Raw genomic sequence first — 17107 nt, 5'->3', positions numbered from 1 at the left:
TATCCCTGGGGTGTGTGTGGTTGTTTAATATTTTCAGCCAGTGGATAAATGAATCAGTGGATACTGATCCTGTGGATAGTGGGGTCCTGCTGTATGAGGCAGCTAAATAAGCTTGACAAAAAGGAGTTCCTTCCTCCCTACAACCAAAGAATTGCACGTGGGACCTTTCTTTCCTGTTCTCGAAGGGGTGGCAAAGCCCCTCAGCCTGATTTTAATTGGATTCCACCAACACCGTTCAAACTTTTGTTACACACGACCCGTTAAGGCGAGTGGCACCGCGCCCACAAGCAAAATATGGCAGGCCAGCAGAAAAAAAATACAGGATTTTGCTGTCTCTCTGAAATTCAGCACTCCGGCAGAGAGCCCAGGCAGATATGGCGCCAAGGTGCACTTTTATGAGCAAAGGCTGTGTTCAAGTCCCGGTAAGGCTTCTCTCTCTTCGCCATGCAAGGGGCTCCGTTACCTGCTCTGCCAGCATGCTCTCGTTGCTGCCACCGAGGGCAGAAATCAGAAAGCGGGCGATTCCCGTGTTTCGGAAGGGGGCGTCCTCCAGCCGACTTCTTTTCGAAGAAAAAAACACCAAGCAGGCCTCCTCAAAATCCTGACGGCAAAGAGGGCCTCATCACCGGCAACTCCCCATCACCAACGTCTTGGGCGAACCCCGGCACTCGTATCTGCGTGCAAACGTAACCCCCACCCCCTGAGTGCCACCAAACCTCTTTTCCTGCGAGGCCGTTTTGCCAAGGAGAAACTCACAGGGCCCTCGCGTGGCCCCGAGGGTGTCCCCCCCCTCCTCAGCCCACGATGATGCTGAACCCGCAGTGGAACCGATTCTTCCAGTGGTTAAGGAAGGCGCCCAAGGCCAGGGTGACGGGCAGAGGCGGAAGCTTCTTCTCCAAGACGGCCCCCACGCACCAGTTGCTGTCCAAAAATCCTTGATGGGAGCAGGGAGGAAAGAAAGGCGATTATGATGGCAACAGAGGTAGAAACCATTCCCGATACTCCAGCTGCTGCTGGCACACTTTCCAGACCACCTACCTTTCCATTTCGGGAAGGCTTGAGAACAGCAGCGGCCAACTTTGGGAAATCCAAATGATCTCGGGCTGCAATTCCCAGAAACCTTGCCCAGCCCAGCGAGTGGTGAAGGCTTCTGGGAATTGCAGTTCCAGAATATCTGGGTTAACCAAGGTTGGGAACGACTGCCTTCAACCAAGAGTAGCCGAGGAGCAGTAAAGGAATGAAGGGTTTGTTGCTGGGAGCTAATTGGGGCTAAGGAAGGCCTCAGAGCAAGAGAGAAGAAACTTGTGGTCCTCCAGACTCCAGCTCCCATCATCCTTCTCCACTGGCTCTACAGGCGAGGACTGATGGGAGCTGATGGTCCAGTATCATCTGGAAAGAAGCTCTTCATGAGCGGATCTCATTCACCGACATCCGCTCCATCGCTTGGCTGCTCACCTCTAAAAACCATGTTGGCCTCTGGGAGTGTCAGCTGATACCCAAAGGCGAAACTGGTGTCTTGCAACCGTGTATTTGCCTCGAATTCCACCCCGACCTGGATCTGTGAATGGGGGGAAAAAAAATTAGAAGTCCCAAAGCTTCATAAGCCACCACCAAGCCCAAGAGACTAAGGAAATAAGGAGAATGGAAGGGAGAAAAGAAGATTTCTTTGGAAACTCACCTGATCGTTTGCTCGGTGATAATAGCTGGCATGAGCACCGCCATAGCCAAGATTCAGGGTGGCGACCCATTTGAGAGCTGAAGCAGAGACCATAGAGGAGAGAAAATATGAAAGAAAAGAGCACAGTAAAATATTCACCTTTAGAATTCTTTTTTAAATCTGTTCTTAAAGGACATGCGTTTCTTTTTAAAATGATTTTTAAAAGTTTTTATTATTATTATTATTATTATTATTATTATTATTATTATTATTATTATTATTATTATTATTATTATTATTATTATTATTATTATTATTATTATTATTATTGCATTGCTTTGGGCATGCTGGCAGGCCAAAAAATGACGAATATTTTTAATTAATTGCATTTCATGGAAATTGCATCATCATGGATGAATAGGGTTTTCAGGAGCAGGGAGTGATAGACAGGTGACCACAGTCATACATTTTAGCAATTTTGGTGTGCTATTTGTTTGATTCTTTAAAAAAAATTGCATACTGAGTATTTTTTTAGCTTTTAAAGGTTGTCTTTTCTTGATGTAAGCTGCCTTAGGTCCTTTTTAAGGAGAACGATAGGGCAAAAATATTTTAAATCAATAAACACTGCATAAGCCATACCAAAGAGGTAGAGCTGTTTCACATTGCAAGTTTTTGGGTGATTTAGTTAGATATATATATATTGATGTTGCCTTAACAGAATCCTGATCTTTAGAGCGTTTTGCATTTTTCACAAAAGGTACTTTGATTATTGTTTTAAGAAAGAAACGGGGCTCTGGGGAAGATCCTTTTCAAAGAGAGGTCTCCCCAATATTGACAAAATGTGGAAAACTGGCATTTTTAGGGCAACTATTTTGCTAAGGTTACACACACACACACACACACACAACACAGAAATCTTCAGCAAGAAATAACCAACCTGTGTACTTCCCAGCTAGCGTGACAATAGCACCCTCTTCCCCCGGCCGCCGGTGGTACACCAGTTCACCCCCAAGCACTAATCGTGAAGTCACGCTTTGCAAGAAGTGAGCGACCACAATAACTGTGGAGAAAAAACACAAGACTGTTTTCATGGTTGAAAAAGTGGGTCTGCTCCTCCCCTCGTCCTCTTTCGGCAGGGCTGGGAAACTTGCCCCCCTCCCGGAACTACAACATATATCATCCCTTCCTGCTTGGCCGTGCTGGCTAAGGTGGATGGGAGTTGTAGTCCAGGAAGATCTGGAGGGCTGTACGCTGCTCTTCCGGCTTAGAAACTGCATTTATGTTCTATAACTAGATAGGCGGGGTATAAATGCAATAAATAAATAAATAAATAAATATTCAGTAAGGGAATGCCCTTTCTTGAATGCCTTCACCAGCTCACGCAATTTTCATTTCATTTCCCACAAATGACACAAAAGCTTGTATAAGCTGCTTTGAGAGCTACGTTGTAGGGGAAAGGGGGGGCATCTCCATATATGAATTTCCAGATGCCATTTATGGCAAACAGTACTCTCTTTTACCCTCCTATCATGGGTAAAAAGCTCTCCCTCAAAGGCCATTTTTGAAGTTCATGGAGGGGGTCTAGAAATCCTAGAGTGGTCCTCGCTTGACCAGATAGGTGGGATATAAATAAAATAAATAAATAAATAAATGTGCTGGCTGCTAGGCAACAGAGCATCTAAGGCAGTGGTCCCCAACCGTAGGCCTCCAGATGTTCTCGGACTACAACTCCCAGAAGCCTTCACCACCACCTCTGCTGGCCAGGATTTCTGGGAGTTGACGTCCAAGAACATCTGGAGGCCCACGATGGGGGAACCACTGATCTAAGGTACTACAGCCACACTAGTCATGGTTGCTAGGCAACAGAATAGCTATTCTCCCACCCTAGTCACGGTAGCTAAGCAGCAGGTGTTTCCCCCCTCCAAGTCATGGTTGCTAGGCGACAAGAGAGGGACTAAGGTATACTTCCAGTCATGGCTGCTAGGCAGCTACTACTGCCCTTCCCTCCATCCTAGTCACGGTTGCTAGGCAACTGAGTGCCTGTAGTACTCTCTGCCCTCCAAATCCAGAAAGAAAAAAAGGGCTTCATTATCATCTAGGCCACAAATTCACAACACCAGTGTGGTGTGGGGTCTGTCGCTGACTTAACAGAACTCTATGGTTTGACAGAACTCTATGGTTTGTAGGGGTCACCTTTTCTGCCTCAGACCTCACCATGGATGGCAATGGACCTGGAATTGGATGGGAACAGCCATATTTTTTTTAAAAAAAGAGGAATTGCCCAAATAGGCACTTCAGTTTTTTATTTTTGGAAATTTTGGGGTGCGGTGGGAGGTCGAAAGTCTTCTGAGCCTCAGCTGAAAGCCACGGCACCCAAATGCTCTTGCCTGTCATCATCCTCTCCTAGGATGCCTGGCCATGCTCTGCTTCTGCTCAAGAGATGGTAGCCTAGCTCCCGTTAATACTCGCCACAAAAGAGTTCTGTCTCTCGACCAAAGAATTCCCCTCAAACAGGGCACAGAAAGGCAGATGGGCTTAGAAATCCTGCACACGTAATGGAAGAGTCCCTTGCCTGGCATTTTCTCTTCAGGGCTTACTGCTCTTTATTTATTTTTCACCCTAGAAATCATTATTATCATTTTTTTTTGCTTCACTTCCTACAAATGTCCATGGGAATATACAACCCCCAGGAAGGGAAGAGAGATGGTGAGCAGGGAAAAAATAAATAGAGGTATTCCTTTTTCTGGGCTTGCCAACACGATTCTCTCTCATAGGGACTGTGAATATAAATATTTGGTGAATTAAGGAGGGGTGGCCATATTTGCCCTGCTCTGCTATGGGGTACACCCTCTGCCCCATGCTGAAATTCAACAACAGATTCTGCCTGTACAGTCTCTCGGCAAACAGGAATACTGCGTTTCTGGCTTGTTCCCAAGGGCTTTTTGTTGGGCAACAAAATGCAGAGATAATTTGTTTTGGCAGTTAGGATCATCGTATCATAGTAAAAGTGTTGATCATCATCATCAGAACTGCAGAATTGGAAGGGACCCTATGGATCATCAAGTCCAGCCTGTATCGAACTCCCAACGTCTGGCTCCACAGTCAGATACTTAAAACCACTGAGCTATCCAGCAGTTCTGCCACCTTCTCGCACGTGGTATCTACCTCCGGAATAAACAGTTTCTGAAACACACCATATTTTTCCAAGAGAGACAGAAGAGGGGCAAACCCCGCATCACAGCTGTGTGCATACAAACCTACCCGTCCATCTCTCAAGCCGATTGCGTTGGCGGCTCAAGAATATGAGAAGAGAAAAAAACCAAAGAAAGCAAGGGACCATCAGGAGACAAACGGCTATAGACTCTGCTGCCCGGCTGGCACTTACTCGACTCACTGACCAAATCGGGATTACCCAAAGTTAAGGTGGCTGTGTAGTCATCGCCTCGGTATTCGGTATCAAACTGCCAAGTGACAAACTTGGACTTCTGCGTCTAGAAAAGAGAGAGAAACACGGCTGGGGATGAGCCTAAACCAATATAAAATAGGTTTTGAGCCAGCGTTTTGCAGAGGTGGTACATCTCAGAAAGACTACCCAGTGTGGACATGCAGGTGCTCACGGTCCCCATTGACAGGCCTCCCCTCGGTCCATATAAACAAAGAAGAAGCAGAGGTTTTGTAAAGCTAACAGCTATCGATTGCCTATTCGAGAACAAACCACTCTCAACTGCTTTACATTATAACAGGAATAGCTCGCAACCATATATTGTTCCCAGAACATCCCATTTCTCTGCAACAACAATGCCGGCGTCACCTGGAACACAGCCTTTGTTCGTATCCGCTCTGCCAGAAGGTGCAGCGCTTGAGCGTTGAGACTTCCGACGTTGTTGATGTCGCCAATAAGTGTCGGGAACGCCTACGGTGGAAACGGGGAGGGAAGCGAAATGAGCCACAGAGCCTGGTCAAAAGCGATCAATTGCTTTTCAAAGAGGATGTTACCATTCTAAGAAGAATCTGCAACTCAGGTACTATCTTAAAAACCACTGCTGAATTATTATTATTTTATTTATTATGGCCAATGACCATTATTTAGAAAAAACCACTGCCGTTGTTCCACTGTGTTAGGAATGAGGGTCGAGCAGCAGGGAGGAGTTTGAAAAGGACCCACCCATTTAAGGTCCCCCCCGGGGTAAAATTTGGAAGTAAAAACATTAAGGGTAGGTATTCACCACGTCAATCATAATTATTAATAATTATGTACCTTCAAATCAACCTATGGCAACCCTGCCACTTTTTTTAAAGCATAAAATCCTCAAATGTGGTTTACCGATCCCTTACTCTTGTGGTGCTCTGAGACCACACTGCTTCCTCAAGGCCACTCAGGTGACAAGGCATATAAACCCTATTATTAAGTCCAAAAAAGGGGGAGACTATAGTTCCAGGATGTAGAAAATATACTGTTCTTTATTCCAGTATATAATGCCCAATGCCTTTCAGCCTATCTGTCTTCTTCAAGGGCTGTATCACATAAAAAGAATTACAATCGCCACCTTATAACTTATTGCGGACAACATCACATGCATACATTCATGTATCCATAATCCTACAGCACATCCATACATTTTTAAAACTGTATTATTATGCCGGGACATCAGTTTCCCCTTTTTAAGACCTAATATTTCAGTGGATGTACCCGTTCCTTTCATTATATTGTAAAACCCCACTAGCTCCCGCATCATCCAGGAAGACCTTATCCGGGGAGGCCCCAGAAAGTTCAAAATCTTGACCTGTGGCTCTACATCCCAGAATATCAGCCCACAGAGCTATTCCAGTTCCCACTCTTCTTCATTCTTATTCCCTGGACTGCTACAATACTCCATTCTGGAAAACTCTGTGTTTCTGCTATTTCAATACATAAATCCTATGTGGAGCAGTCTTTCAAAACAGTCTGGAAACTTCAACCAATACAAACCTACTCAATAAGCTCAGCTTTCATTTTTTTAAAAATCCCATCAGTCATTCCATAAAAGAACATAGGGCTCCTTTGTATCAGACACAAAAAGGCCGCTTTCCCCACCCCACCCCGAAAATAACATTTCTACATGCACAGAAATTCTGTTTTATTTTGATTATATATAATAAATTTTAAGAACATAAAATCTGCAGTAGCCTTGCTTAGGAGCGACTGTAACTTAATAGAAATAATTCTGCTGCTGGAAACTGAAGGTTGTAATAATTCTATTGAACATACATTTTGCTGCCTTGGTAGAAACGATTTTTCTAAGCACCTTAGGAATTTTGTCTTTATGACTTCTTTATAACAGCTTGGCACTGTTTTATCTCAACTGCTAGTTTCAGTTTTAGCTTTCTCATACATGGCTCATGGCTTTATTCAGTCTGATTTGTTTTATTATTTTTCTCATTGTTTCTGCGTATTGTGTAGTTTGCATGCAATTTGTTTTATTAGTGTTTTGTGCTCTTCTCCTGTGCTCTAACTTTGTAAGCTGGCCACAGAACTTCACATTGGCCAAGGTAAGAAATATCAGCCAATCGATAAACACATGAATGTTGAAGGGATAAAAACACACAGAAAGAAGGAAGGAAACAGATGACAGAGGATAGAAAAATTCACAACAATTGAATAAGAATTTGGATTTATTTGGGCCAGGAGGAAAGCGGCACTTAAGAGTAAAGCTTTATATCCTTGGTGGTGGAAGCAAGTTTCATTGCACAAGTTTTATTATTTTATGTATGATATTTTCCCTTTCAACACTGATGGTTGTGTTTGGTACAAGCCACCATTTTTTAAATGATGTTGAAGAGAACTTTTACGTTGTATTAGCATGTTCAAGGAGGACCTGTGTGTTGGGGGTCATATTCTGAAAGTCCAAAATTAGAGGAGAAGAGAGAGGTCACATAACCCTCGTCCTGAGTAGTTACAAAGGAACTATGGAAGTAGTAAAATAATTAGCAGTTACTTGTGAGGAAATCAAATGTGAAAGCCTATGACGATTAATCTCGACAAAGGCCATGGGAACCTTTAGTGTTTACTGCTGATGCCTGTTGTCCAATCAAACCTGTTCGAAGTGTCCAGGCCCATGTTTTAGAAATTTGTCAGGAGGCGTGTGGTTTCAGTAAAGTGGCGATTACCCCTAGCAGGAAAATCAATACATGCTCGCCCCAAGTCTAAATTCCAAAAGGCGTAAGGTGATTTTTATAGATTTTTGTACAAAGCACCATAAAGAAGTAAAATAAACTGGATTTCTTTTAAGCAATCTTTTCGTATAGGATGTATCCAAACTGAAATATTCCTTTTCCACCTGGCCCGTCCTCCCAACATGATAAAGTTCATCTGGCACCCTATCTGGTGGCCAGTTTTTTAAAAAACATCAATTGTAAAACGATGTTTAGATAGGGAAATTTCGCTTGACGCTTGATGATGATCAGTTCCCTGCTTCGGCAACCAATTTTTCGCTAGATGACGATTTTTAAACAGCTGATCGGCGGCTCTAAAATGGTCGCCCACTGTGCAAAATGGCTCCCTGCTGTGTTTTCAGGATGGATTCCTCGCTTTATAGGCACCGAAAATGGCCGCCCCTATGGAGGACCTTCGCTGGACGCTGAGGTATTTAGCCCATTGGAACGCATTGAACCAGTTTCAATGCATTTCAATGGGCTTTTTCATTTCACTTGACAAGGATTTCGCTTAACAGCGATTTCAACGGAACGAATTATCCTCGTCAAGCGAGGCACCACTGTAGTTTATACTTGTGCAAACACTTTGGCCCCCAGCAAACTGGGTAACGGTGAAGAAAGTTATCAGGCTGTTGCTTAATAATATCTAAGGAGGATTGTAAGGGGATCAGGATTCAACTCCCTCAGGGGCTGAGATTCGAATCACCTTCTGGCCTACCTCTAAGGACTGTTGTGAGCACTCAGTGCGAAGGAGGACCAGTGTACCCTGCTTCCAACTCATTGGCCGAAAACCATGCTAGGAGCATGACTAACAAGCCAAGCTGTCACACTGCAGCAATTCAAACAGGAGGGCAGCTTCCAAATCTCTACCCTTCCGCTCTCCCTGAACCCTGCCGAGAAACTGCGCTCCACTCACCTCTGTCGGACTCAGCAGCTGGTCCCCTGTATAGGTTGCATTGAGGTGATAGCTGGACTGCCCCACGGTGCTCATGTGAAGGGTGTGGGTCACCTGGAAGGAAAAAGCACGTTCAAGCAGGGGCAGGGGACCATGGCTTATTGCCAGCGGCCGGCCGTCAGTGTGGAGATAGACATCTTTTTGATGGAAGAAACCTCAGCAGATCCCGGGACATGGAGTCCCACAAGAGAGAGGGGGGGAAAGCAATGCTTGGTAAATCCGGCAAGAAAACTCGCAGGACGAATGACGAAAAAGAGATACACACCTGAAGATGGCTACTGAGGGATTTATTGACGACGAGTTTGACACCTTCCATCTGCTGCGGGAAGACCTCTGGAACAAAGAAAGCCGAGAAGGAAAGAAAGTCAGACTCATTACTAAATGTTGCTTAAATAAAATAAAATAAAAAAGAGGAGGGAAAAGCAGCAGATAAAACCATCCCGGTTATCCCAATTTTTTTCTTAAGACTGCATTACTCCACCAGTGTCAACCTTCCAAATGCTGCAGTCGAAAAGAAAATAACTGTGTTCTATCAGTAACGGGCAACAAGGGGCCCCTTTGAGGTTGATGGATCACAACTCCCATGATCCTTCCCCTGTTCACAATGCTGGCCAAGGCTGACAGAGGCTGCCGTCCAGCATCCTATGGAGGGGTTAAGTTGCCTTTCCCTGGCGCGGACCCATCATCCATCCAGAATCTATGTTTGCTGGGCGACTTACATTAATGCTAAAATAGTTACATTTGTTCCACAGTTTGCATGGAACAGGGGGTGGAAAATCACACCGAACAGCAGCAGTTCAAAACCCCATGATCTCCATTCTTACTAAGAGCCCTGCAAGGCAGGTCAGGTACACTTTAAACGTCATGGATGGAGATGAAAGGACCACATACTCATGTAATTCACCCCAAGGCCACCCCACAAGTTTTTTTTTTTAAATATGGACAGAATCTCCCCAAACTTATCAAGTTTTGGCCATAGGGTTGGGAGTAAAGGAAATTTTATATAACATATTAAGATAGTCCTGGTGTCAAATCCAGCCTTCTGTGCCGTACAACAAAACCTATCGTCCTAACTTTCATGCGTTGGCTAGAAAGAGCAGTGGTTATACCAACGTCTCGGGAAAAGGCAAAACTGAGATCGGTTACTTATTTAGATAATTCTTGATAAAATACAGCCAGCGGGGAGTAAAGGCTGTTCTGCGGTGTTGGAAATCGGCAGCTGGAAGCCTCTGTGTCAAAACTGGCCCGCTGAGCGGCTCTCGTATCCCTCCATAATACAGTGATTACTGTTGGAGTGTTCTGGGTTCAAGTCCCGAGGGAGTCAAGAAACTTACGGGGTCAACTGGGGCCAGGCTCTCTCATTCCGCCTGGTCTACCTGGCAGGGTTGTTGTGGGAGGAAAAGCAGGGGAGAGGAGGAGAAGACCCCCTCAAGTTCCCTGGACAAAAAAAGACAGGCTAAAAAGGGAGCAAGGAAACAAGCAAGCAAGCAAACAGACCAACCATCGTCTTACCTTTGCATTTTCTGTGAAGCTCATCGAAGCTGCCCGGGTTGGTGAGCGGCTCGCCCCGGTGGGGTCCCCTTCGCAGGCCATGCATAGGGAAGAACACGTTCCCCATGGCCCCCCCTTTTTCAAGCCCCCACCCCAGGTGGGGTCAGTGTCGGCCCCTGGGGTTTTTAAAGCCCTCTGTGGACATCACCCCCCACCCACCCTCCTGCTTGCTCCTGGGCCTGGCTTTCGATTCAAAGGGAAGGGCGCTCCCTCGCTAAGCAAAGGGGGCCTTTAACGCCAGGGGAATGGGGGGGGGGGGCTTTGGGGCACACGCCTGCCCTGACCCTCCCCATAACCCCCTCCCCAAACAAAAATGGAAAAATTAGCCCCTCTATGAATCAGATCGACAAGCTTAGCTTGCTAAGTCATCTCCAGGGTGCAGGAAGGAAGAAAGGGGCATGCAGCGTGCTTGGATGCTCAAGGCAGGGGGTTCAAGCCAGATCTGGGGCAGCCCCCCTTGAATAATATTTAGGGGAGTCCAGGGAGATGACACCCCCAGAAAGAAAGAAAAAACACGTGCTACTCTCCTGATCAGACACTCTAAGGGGATGGGGGGAAAGGAAGGGGAAAAGAAGCAGTCAGCCACAAAAACGTGTTCTGCGAACCCCCCGCCCTGTGATCTTGATGGGGGCCGCCATCTTACCCCCCCCTTGCCCTTTTTTCAGGAAGCAGTTTGCTCCTCCAGAAGCCAAAGTGTTCCTGCGGCGGCCATATTTGAGACGGGCAGCCCCTCCTCCTCCCTCCCCCCCGGCATGCGGGGGAGGAAGCAAACGAGGGTTCCGATTGGCTGATCCTGTTGCACGCCGCTTCCTCCTTTTGAACCCTCGCCTCGCTTCCTCTTCGGGCTTGGATACAAACGTTGCAAGCCGCTTCCTTCCTTTTCAGTGTTTTTTAAATAACGATCTGGCTACTTGGTAGCAGTTTTTTCAAAGAGCTGCCCGGGTTCGTCTTTTCCCGCATCTGTAATAAATAAAATAAAATAAACAGCAAAAGGATCCGAAATGCATGGCCCAAGGATGAAAACAACATTCCCCATGTCTTAGCCAGACCAAAAAGAAAAAGAAAACAAAAAGCACCTTAAAAACCTCCATCCATCCATCCATCCATCCATCCATCCATCCATCCATCCATCCATCCATCCATCCATCCATCCATCCATCCATCCATCCATCTATCTATCTATCTATCTATCTATCTATCTATCTATCTATCTATCTATCTATCTATCTATCTATCTATCTATCCATCCATCCATCCATCCATCCATCCATCCATCCATCCATCCATCCATCCATCCATCCATCCATCCATCCATCCATCCATCCATCCATCCATCTATCTATCTATCTATCTATCTATCTATCTATCTATCTATCTATCTATCTATCTATCTATCTATCTATCTATCTATCTATCTATCTATCTATCTATCTATCTATCTATCTATCTCATGTCAGCTTTTGTGGGTTAATCAGATATAGAGCAGAGGGAAATAAAGGCACATGTATATATACAGGCAGGCTTACAGCGCTGACAGTGGCAGGACTGGAAGAAAACAAAATGTTGATTGAGGATTTTTGAGGTTGCAAGAATTTAAGCTAATCTCCCGCCCAGGATCGGACACAGATGAGCCAGCTGTGGGACAACACAATTTTATTAAGAAAGGAGCCAATACAGACAGCTGGGGCTCCTCTCGTAAAGAAAGAGAAGGCCCCGAAAATACAGAAACTAGATACAGATGTGCTGTTTATAGACAAAGCATCATAAATCCCAAAACCATGATTAGGCGTGATCTCCATCAAGTTTGGATCCTTGCCTTAATTGGTGTTTGGGACCTATAGATCCGGTGATCTATTGATTCCTGGCAGGGGAAGGGGGATGATGGAGACCCCCTCCTTGTTGTCCTTCGGTCTCTAGACATCCTGGCACCCCAGATGTGTATTCCTAGTCTGTGTTATCTCCCTGTTGATGTTGCTCTTCCTGAGGACTGGAGATCTGTTATGTTGTAAATGGGCCTTTTCACACCTCCCCTTGTAACATCCTGCACATTCCCATGTAGCTGGAGGTCTTATCCTGCTTCTTGAGGTCAGCTAAAGTTCACTCCGTCTCTCTGTGTGCCCATATTCTCTATATTCTAATGTTACTAAATGTGACATTCCTTTGACTCATTCGCAATATTCAATATCTACTTGCTATCAGATACTTTCACCCTGGTTGTGGAGTGCAAAGGTAGCAGGAGATTTCTTCCCGGGTCAACCCCTGCAGCAGTAGTTACTCTTTTAGCATGGCAGAACCTCAGATCCATGAGGAATCGGTTCCAAGCCTCCTCGCGGATCCTGAAAAATGTGGATAACAGTGAACACTATTTTAATAGTGAATGTTATACATAACATGGTCTCTGGCTCCCTCTAGTGGCTAGTTTTGATAACTTCCCCTTTAGAAATATTTATTTCTAGGATTTTTCTTTTAATATTTGTAGACCGTGGATAATTGAATCAGCGGATACTGATCCGCAGATAAGGGGGCCCTGCTGTAAAGGTATCACCACCTTTGGGTAGTCTTTTGAAGAGTCTGACCCATACAAAATATTGTAGGAAGAACTGTTTATTAATGTATATACAGTATGGCCATAAGAAACCTTCACTGATATTTAATCCCTTGGACACAGTCTGGAATATATGGATGAATCTGATTTGCAGCTCTTTTGTAAACTTTTTTTGTAGCTGTTTCCCCCCACACAACAGTAACATTCAGGCCATTTATTAAATGTCTTTGCAGACTGAAGTGTTCTAAAACTTTTTTTCCCCTTCCTTTGCAATCCTTTCTAATATCAGATGCCATTTATTCTCCTGGGTCCGGATTGTCCAGTTTGTTCTAGGCAGAGAAGAAATGGGCACTGCTGGCAAACGATGGCGTACATCAGCTCGGTAGATTCGAAAAGTAAAAGTAACACTCTTGTTAGAACATAAGCTGACAGCCCCTCAGACCCCCACCCCACGCCTGTACTTTAAATTTTGAAACACTGGACTCTCTCTCTTTTTTTGGCTGGGAACAGAGGCGCACAGAAAGGATGGCAATCGCTATATCAGATGAGCTGGGATGAGATTTCGTTTACACACTGAGTCAGTTCCTGGGTCTGCTGTAGGCTTGTATGTTCTTGGTTAGCTGTAGGTACTGTGCCTAGTTGGTTTTTCAAGTATCTTTCATAGCCTAAATCAAAACAAAACAAAAGCAGGGAGAGGAAAAAGCCATATGATCCTTGAACACAATCTGAAGGGAAGAGTGAGCAAGTATTGTGTGTGTGTTGTCAGATTGATTCTGATTTATGGTGGCCCCTTTTCCAGGGTTTTCCAGGTAGAGAATATTCAGAGGTGCTTGACCCTTCTCTTCCACTAGGGGCAGTCTTGGGACTGTGCAGCTTGCCCAAGGCCACCCAGGCTGGCTCTTCTCCCAGAAGGCACAGTGGGGGGATTCGAACTCCCAACCTCTGGAGGAATCTAAACCACTGTGCCAGCCAGCCAATTCTTTCCTTTCCCAGACCACGGAAATCTGTACCACCCTCCGCTCTTTGATCCTCAGCCTCACAAAGGGTCCTGCAACATTGATGCTTGCCTCCTTTTCTGAGGTTTTGAGTCTTAATAAAGGTATCACAGGCTTTGTTTCAGACTGTGTCATAGAGAACAGCCACCTGAGTTATCATCAGATAAAATGTCTTTATTTATTTATATACACCAGCAACATACCTGGCTGCTTGATGTGGTCTCTCTTCTGGACAAGTGCTGATCGGCCCAAGAACAAGAAGGATGCTTTGCGACTCACCCAGGATTTGAACTGGCATCTCTCTGTTCTAAAGCCCTGCACTCTAACCATTATGCTCTACTGCCTCCCTCCTCTCCACGGTTGCTATAGAAGAGCCTGCCCACGCTGAACAGTTGTTCCACTTCCCCTGATGCTGGTATTCTGCCCCTATGGAAACGAAGGACAATAGAGTCAAAGGGAGACCCTTTGTGTGTGTTTATGTGTGGACCCTGTACTGTATGGTTCCGTGCTAATCCACACACTTTTGGCATGAGTGACATCAGAGGTTTCTTTGTGAATGTTTTTCAGTCTCTACAAAAAAAGTGTAGGCAGCCTGTGTCAGGAGCACAAGATGAAGGAGCAGCTGTTCCAGATGTGTGCAGACAGGGATTGCTGGGATAACCCAGTGCATCCCAGTACGCCCAGTGACAAATCCCTGTAAGGAGATTTTTCGGGTGGGTTCTTCACATGGGCAAATTCCAGTCGTAGGAGGAAGCTGGTCTTGTCTGGTTGCTATTTTTATTATTCATTGTGCTGATCTTGGAGAATTCTGAAGACCTTTATAACAGAAAGATTCCAGGAACCAAAACTTGTGTACTAAGCAGGAAAAGGACATGCTATAATTGTAATTGGGAAAAGCAAGAAAAGGAGAGGGGGTGTAGAGGACCGTCAATAGGCAGGCTGTGACTCCAGGGGTCAATTATATATATATATCCATCCTCCTGTGTGTGTGTGTGTGTGTGTGTGTGTGTACATACACACACACACGGTGTTAATACTAGAATTCTTGGAGTCTTCAGGGCGATGACCACGTTGCCTACCTGGGCTCTCTGCTGCTGCAGCTGCATAATAAAACTTTCTTCTTGCATTTACTCAGAATTTGTAGAGTCATTTCTACTCTATGTGGATCTTTCCATAACATCCCCTTCCCCACCTTGTGGAGAAATGGGTTTCGATGGACTCACGGGGGTACCATCCTCTCAACCACTTTGGACGGAAGTGTCTAAGCGGGCAAACGCAGAACCTCCTTGGATCTCCTGTCTGCAGATCTTTCACCCTTTCTCTTTCCGAACTGCACTCTGCGCAAGCTCAGGAGCTCTCCCTGTTGCCGAGTCGAGGTCCGATCGTATGCAAGGATCAGGTCAGACCAGTTTGACCTCTTTATTTTCTCCAAGCCCATAACCTAAGTTTTTGAATCTGGCAAGAGGTCAGAGAAGACGCAACCCGCTGAACCAAAGTCCAATTTTATTGAATATGCAACAGAATATGCTGGGACTTCTCTTAAAGGAAGAGAAGACCCCGAAGAAACTTTGTACAATAACAAAGACCCAGAAAGTCGTACAAGCTGATCGGGTAAAATCTACTTGCTATTTGGATCCTACACCTCATTGGGTACAAAAGTGAGGAAAGCAAACCAATGGGTTCCCCCCTAGATGTATGGGGGGTGATGTCCACCTCCCTGTAATGACCTTCTCCGGAAGAATCTCCCAACTTCCTTATCTTATAGATATGTTCATGTTACCCAGCCGGGTCCCTTGATGTATGGCCTTCAGCCTCCGGCTCCCTGCATCTGGGCAGCGTTCCTAAAGTCGGGCATCTGCTAGTTGAAAAGTGTGTGGAAAGTGTAAAATGTAGGCATTTGACTAATTCTGAAGGCCGAGGAGGAGATAATAGGGAAGGCAACATAATAAAAAGAATAATAGGGCCTTCTATTCTACTATTCTACATTCCGTCCTACCCAGGTATCAGAAAGACTTTACTTAGTGTGTAGAAGAAAATAGAAGCTGCACTCTGCATTTTGGATTTGAAAGTTAATAGGAAGAAAAAAAAAGGGGGGGGTAAACAGATGTGGGGGAGAACACTTTTAACTGAATTTTCTGAAGGGTGTCAAGGGTGGGCATCTCTCCCCATCCTCATATCCCAGACAAAGTTTCTGTTACAAGCAGAGGCCATCATAAGCCTAATAAAGAAAAACAGTGTTTTTTTTTTTATTTTCTTGGGGGCTACCAAGGGACATGGTGGCACTGCGGGCTAAACCGCAGAAGCCTGTGCTGCAGGGTCAGAAGACCAGCAGTCGTAAGATCGAATCCATGCGACGGAGTGAGCGCCTGTCACTTGTCCCAGCTCCCGCCAACCTAGCGGTTCGAAAGCATGCAAATGCAAGTAGATCAATAGGGACCACTTTGGTGGGAAGGTAACAACGTTCCGTGTCTAAGTCGCACTGGCCACATGAGCACGGAAGATTGTCTTTGGACAAACGCTGGCTCTATGGCTTGGAAACGGGGATGAGCACCGCCCCTAGAGTCGAACACGACTGGACAAAAATTGTCAAGGGGAACCTTTACCTTTACCTTACCAAGAAGATAAAAAAACCGTTTTTCCTTATTTGGCTATCAGGAAAGAAAAAAAAGGGGGGGGCCTCAGTTTTGAGGCTTATTTCCACCCACCCACTTTTAAACCCAATCTTTTATGCCGCCAGGCCTCCTGTTTCCACATTTTCTGTAGCTGCGCCCTTTGCACAATTATTTAGCATCAGTTCATTTTGAATGTTTCCCCCCCCCCAGCCAAAGATACCGTGAGCACTTCATCACAGACTAGGGGATTTAGACCCAGAAAGCTTAAAAAATGGTTCCCCCCCCCCCCGCAACAAACACCCTTAAGACCTTCTTTCAAATCCATTCCCACCCGCCTGGGCTGCGCTTGCAAAAATATACCCTGGGTTCTATATATATCTATCCCCCTAGGGATAAAGCTGCTCTTGCAATATAAGCTAAGAAGAATGTGGCTGCAATTAACACAAAGCCCATAAGGATAAAGTATTATAGCTAGGATAACGGCCATAATAATAAAGGATAAAATACATTTTGGCTCCCGCTTCACTAAAACCAGAGCCAACGATTTCATGGGTCATCCTGGTGTCCTTTCCCAACCATCTTGGCCAATTCTTGAATTGC

The 17107-nt window shown here is 45.3% G+C and overlaps 1 protein-coding gene across 1 annotated transcript; it reads right to left on the bottom strand.

The window, feature by feature from the left end:
- Positions 1 to 165: 165 nt before the first annotated feature.
- TOMM40L (translocase of outer mitochondrial membrane 40 like) lies at positions 166 to 11472 on the bottom strand. The gene is made up of 9 exons (XM_020797458.3): positions 10317 to 11472; positions 9070 to 9137; positions 8766 to 8858; positions 5469 to 5570; positions 5043 to 5148; positions 2595 to 2717; positions 1679 to 1755; positions 1456 to 1558; positions 166 to 934 (listed from the first exon to the last, which is right to left on the bottom strand). Exons 1-9 carry the CDS (start codon positions 10420 to 10422, stop codon positions 795 to 797), a joined length of 918 nt encoding a protein of 305 aa, XP_020653117.2. The 5' UTR covers positions 10423 to 11472; the 3' UTR covers positions 166 to 794.
- Positions 11473 to 17107: the final 5635 nt, after the last annotated feature.

Source organism: Pogona vitticeps, chromosome 15 (genome assembly GCF_051106095.1).
Source record: "Pogona vitticeps strain Pit_001003342236 chromosome 15, PviZW2.1, whole genome shotgun sequence".
NCBI classification, from domain to species: Eukaryota; Metazoa; Chordata; class Lepidosauria; order Squamata; family Agamidae; genus Pogona; species Pogona vitticeps.
This window is presented reverse-complemented; position numbering and strand designations above follow the sequence as displayed.